At 38.5% G+C, this 5,000-nt stretch overlaps 1 protein-coding gene across 1 annotated transcript in view; it reads right to left on the reverse strand.

Moving 5' to 3' along the window:
• LOC119594421 overlaps positions 1 to 5,000 on the reverse strand; it is a 13,357-nt gene that overhangs the window by 1,702 nt on the left and 6,655 nt on the right. Inside the window, exons 3-5 of the mRNA XM_037943485.1 lie at positions 2,162 to 2,358; positions 465 to 662; positions 98 to 194 (exon numbers count right to left, since the gene is read on the reverse strand). Coding sequence (XP_037799413.1) covers positions 98 to 194; positions 465 to 662; positions 2,162 to 2,358 — 492 coding nt within the window. The remainder of the gene's footprint in view (positions 1 to 97; positions 195 to 464; positions 663 to 2,161; positions 2,359 to 5,000) is intronic.

Raw genomic sequence — 5,000 nt, forward strand, 5'->3', positions numbered from 1 at the left:
TAAGGCTAGATACATCACCTCCAGTGTGAATGTCATTAAGCAAAGTAACTAAAATGTGGATGGTATTTATTTACTTGTATATACATTTCACACCTACCTGTCAATATCCCGACAATGAAATGCTGCAACAGTTGAGTCTCCCATGGGAGTGTAACGCCAGAGCCTGCCATACACACCTCTTTTCAACAAATTTCCTGGAAGACAAAATATTTTTATGTATTTTTGGATGTGATTTCGGGATAATAATATACCTTCGATTTAAGACTATTATCATCATATCTATGAAAGAAAAGACGTTGGTCTGAAGACATTATTATCAAGATCATCGTTATCATTATTAAAATAATGTTACTATTGCTGCTATTGTCATAATAATTGCTATCGCCTTTATTATCGTTGAAACTACCATCATCATTATTATCATCACCATCATAAGCATTACCTAAACCAAGGACGTTACCCACCCACGCCGGGGAGGTCATGTGCCGGACACAGGTCGACGTGCGGGTGGTCGCAGTAGACGCGGCACAGCCCCTCGGTGCCAAGCAGGTCCTCGGCGGTCACGCTGTGGTAGATCCTCATCAGCCAGCCGGGGTAGATTCTCTTGATATCTCTGGCGTTCATGTAGGCGAAACTCATGTATTTCCTCTGTTCTTTGCTTCCTGTTCAGTGGGTTTAATCACGGTTTATTAATGTGTTTCGCCTGTTTGTTGATATAAGTAAAGTGACATTGTAGTGAATCTCAACCCATCAGACGGTACCATAGAATGGAAGAGTTACCCCTTCCGCTTGCAAACATGTGGCCGTCAATGACTGTATTCGGGTCCAGGAAGACGGGGGCGAGAGATGTTTTTATGGTCGGCTTTGCTATTTTTTATGTATATTTCCTTGTCTTTAATTAGTTGATTATTTTTTTTATCCACCTATTCTTTTTTATCCATCTGCATTGGAGAGCACATTATGATGTCTGGGGCTATATAGTTTTTTTTTCTTTTATCATGTCATTTTAGCTAAACTACACTACTTTTTATGGCAGGTTTTACAACTTGGCCTTTTTAAACAAGGGGGAAAGGGGGAAGACACCGCCCTCTTTAGAGAGGAATGCCCCCTTCACCTGGGTTGCACCCGAGATTCCCCTCTTATTATCATTCTACTTTTGGGGAGGTGTATATACATAAGCCGGGGCAGCCAGGTCAGGGAGGGGAGAGCATTTTGGTCGTGAGGCTGCAGTCGTGATGGGTTCCTGGTCGTAAGAGTACGAGCTATAGGCGATAAGGTGGCATTTTTAACTTTTTTCTCTGAATCTTGATAGGGTGATGTGCTCTCTTTTTACGAATATTTTATTTTTTTATTTATTTTTTTTAATCTCGTGAGTGTTTTGTGTTTTAACCAGTGATTTTTTATGTTCTTGTCTTAATTCTTTTCGCATTTTAGTGTTTAAATATATTTTACCTGTTTACTTCTACCTGTTTTATTTAAATAAACTTTTTGTAAAAATGTATTGAATACTTTTAGACCCCATCATGCATCCCCTCCAGTTTGTCTAAATAACCTTAGGAGTTAATTCGGAAACGCCAGTATTCCTGCCTGACTCTGCCTTTATATAGAATGTAAAGTATAAGGGAGAATTTAAGGGAACACAAGAAGGGAGCCCCCGGTTTGAATCTTGGCATATAACCCATGGGATTATCTAAACTGCACGAGTTCAAATCCTTAAATCTGATTTCTATCGACTTCAGGTCGACACGCACTCCATCTCGGACGTAACCACGCTAACCAGTGTTGACCCTTGAGCCTTGGTAACTTCTATACACTTACACTTGCTTCCTATCGCTTCATTCACACCCTTCAACATGCCTCTTTCTTTAAGAACAAATACCTTGCGTTCCCGGACGAATTAACCAGGTGGTGGCAGTTTGGACCTTGTACCAAGGATCGACAGTCAATCTTGCTTGCATATCGCTACATCATCACATATATCGTATAAAATACTTCTTTATTATTGGCAATTAGTTTGCAGTCTTTTAATTGCAATTAATGAGTGCATTGTTCATGTTCAATATAATTGCTACTGTAAGTAAAAATTATTATCATATCCATTATATTGCCTAATGATACGTAAGCAATACTACTGGTTGAATAACACCAAGTCACAGCTTACCAGGCAGAGTCAACCCCCTGTAGGTGAAGTAGCAGAAGGACAGGACCCTCTGGCGCCCCCCGCGCTGCGTGGCGAAGTCCGAGCAGGTGGACTCGCCGGCGAAGGCGAAGCGGCGGAGGAACCAGCGCGGGAACCTCTCGGGGCGCCGCTCGGCCTCCGCCCGCGCCCGCCGGAGGTCGCCCACGTCGATGCCCAGCCTGTGAGGGGGCCAGAAAAGGTGAAGGTTTGAACTAAGGGCAAAAGGTAAAGGGAGAAAAAGACCAAAAGGCAAAACAGGGCAAAAGGTAAAGGGAGAAAAAGACCAAAAGGCAAAACAGGGCAAAAGGTAAAGGGGAAAAAAAGACCAAAAGGCAAAACAGGGCAAAATGGTTCCTGGTATTATCCAAACGCTTTGGCCGTATTAATAATATTCTTATAAGCTTGTATGTATTATTATACTAAAAGTACTTTTAATGAAAGTGATAATTATCAACCATCCATGTTTTTTTTTATGAGAGGATAGAAAAAGTCAAATAATTTGATTGTTACGAAAGGTGTTATTAATATTCACTGCTAAATGAAGTTTGGTGGAATTAATTAAATTTTCGTTATTCCTTTATATTTAGTAAATAGTTATTGCGATACACATGCGCAATCACACGTGTCTTCTGGAAATTAATGTGCGTAGGTTATCGATGATTTCTTGTTAAACTTAATGACTTTTAGGGACCATGAAAATATACTGCCGCGTGGTTAAATATTTAATAGCAACTTATGAAGATCTTAAAAATCATGATACAGGATAAGAAAATAGGCTGATCTTCAGGTGTGAGCAAACATTCATTCACCTTATCGCTATATTGCTTCATAAACATATAGAAAAGGCCTTCGGTATAATTGTGTGTTTTCTCTTTTTCTTCCCTTCGTTGTTATATTCTCTCTCTCTCCCATTCTCTCTTTTACACACACACGTACGCACAGTCGAAAGTTGACATTCGTATAAGACATACGAATGTCAATTTTCGTAGGAAATAAGAATACCTGAAATATAGCCTGCTGATCCATGTTTCTAATTTGTATAAATTAATTTTTTATAACCTATTTATTCTATATATTGTTTAGTGAAACATAATGAAAATAACATTGGAATAACATTTGGAATTACAAAACAATGGACCGTTATAATAATAGCTGTTTCTACATGGATAAATTAACACACACACACACACACACACACACACACACACACACACACACACAAATATATATATATATATATATATATATATATATATATATATATATATATTATATATATATATATATAGCTTTAAAAAAATACTATTTTGTTCATCATTAGCATATTCCTTGTGCTATTTTGAAACATTTTAGCTTAGCCTTAGCTTTATTTTCAAGTTCATTTTTGTACACGCCGATGAGTCAATGAGAAACCATCATAAAGAGGTCAGCGGTCTAAAAAGTTTAGGAAACCCTGACCTAGACTTTAAAAGGTGTTTGATAAGCTATCACATCGAGGACAATTATAGAAACTGGAACTCTTTGGTGGAGTGAAAGGCAAACTCCTTGAATGGACGAAAGACTTCCTGCATGAAAGAAAAATGAGCACATTAATTAGAAGGAAACTCTCTACATGGAGATTAACTAGCGGAGCACCTCTTGGATCGGTCTTGGCGCCGATAATGTTTACTGTTTTCATCAAGGATTTTGGGTCAAAAATCACACACACAAACAAAAATAAACGACGTCTTCTCCAGTGCGCCCAAAGGGACATAGAGATCTTATTCATGTGAAATTCTACTGGGAAATGGAATTCAACACTAATAAACACTATGTACACAGGACTGAGGAAAGTAAAAATCGACCTCTATACCAATATAAGTTAGATATTAAACAAAGCAGGAAGGAAAAAGATCTTGTAATCATAACCAAGAAAATTCCAAATGATCTTATAAATGAAAAGGTCTATAAAATGCTAGGGCTGATTGCCAACATGAAGAAGGCATTCATGTATGTAAACGAAGATACGGTAAAGATCATTATAGCCATCATAAGGCGGTCTAGAGTACAGTGCAGGGTATGGAGTCAAAACTTAAAGGATATAGATAAATTGAAAACAGTTCAAAGAGCAGCCACATGATGGGCACCTCCTCTAAGAGATGTGAACTACGAGGATAGACGACATAAAATACGACTTAGAACTTTGAATGGAAGAAGGAAATGATTATGCTGTTCAGTTGTGTTACAGGAAGGGTGACGTTAGATAAAGATGACTTTATGATTTTGAGCACAAGAAGAACGAGAGGACGTAGTAAAAAACACCGAAGTCAAGATTAGACATAAAGATGAAAGGAAAGAACCCAGGGAAGGGAAATAGAAAAAGGAAGTACTGTAATTCAAAACGAACACCGCGGCAATAAAAAAAATGGGAAGCATAAAAAAGTATACACAAGGAAATACTTATAAACTTATAACCCCCTCCACACACACATACCAGAAATACTGAAAATAAATAAATAAATAATGACACACAATCTGGCAATCGGGGAGGGGGTTGACCTAATGTAAGAGCGGACGGAAGATTTTCGTTTGCCTTTTCTTTGCTGTGTTCCCGTTGTAGATCTTCTCCTTTGCAATCAGGCTACTTACCAGTCTGGTGAAAGTTTCGAGAACTGCAGGTGGAGCACTATCAGAGATCTTGCCACGATGCTCCTTAAAGGTCGAGTTCTACAGCCACCTCAACATCAAAAGTAAAAGAAGACATCAGACGCTGAGGGAAGTATACTGTAACATTCAAGGGTTTTAAGTCGCTTACAGAGGATACTTCCTCTCCTGGCTTGCG

The sequence above is a fragment of the Penaeus monodon genome, chromosome 3, assembly GCF_015228065.2.
Source record: "Penaeus monodon isolate SGIC_2016 chromosome 3, NSTDA_Pmon_1, whole genome shotgun sequence".
NCBI lineage: Eukaryota > Metazoa > Arthropoda > Malacostraca > Decapoda > Penaeidae > Penaeus > Penaeus monodon.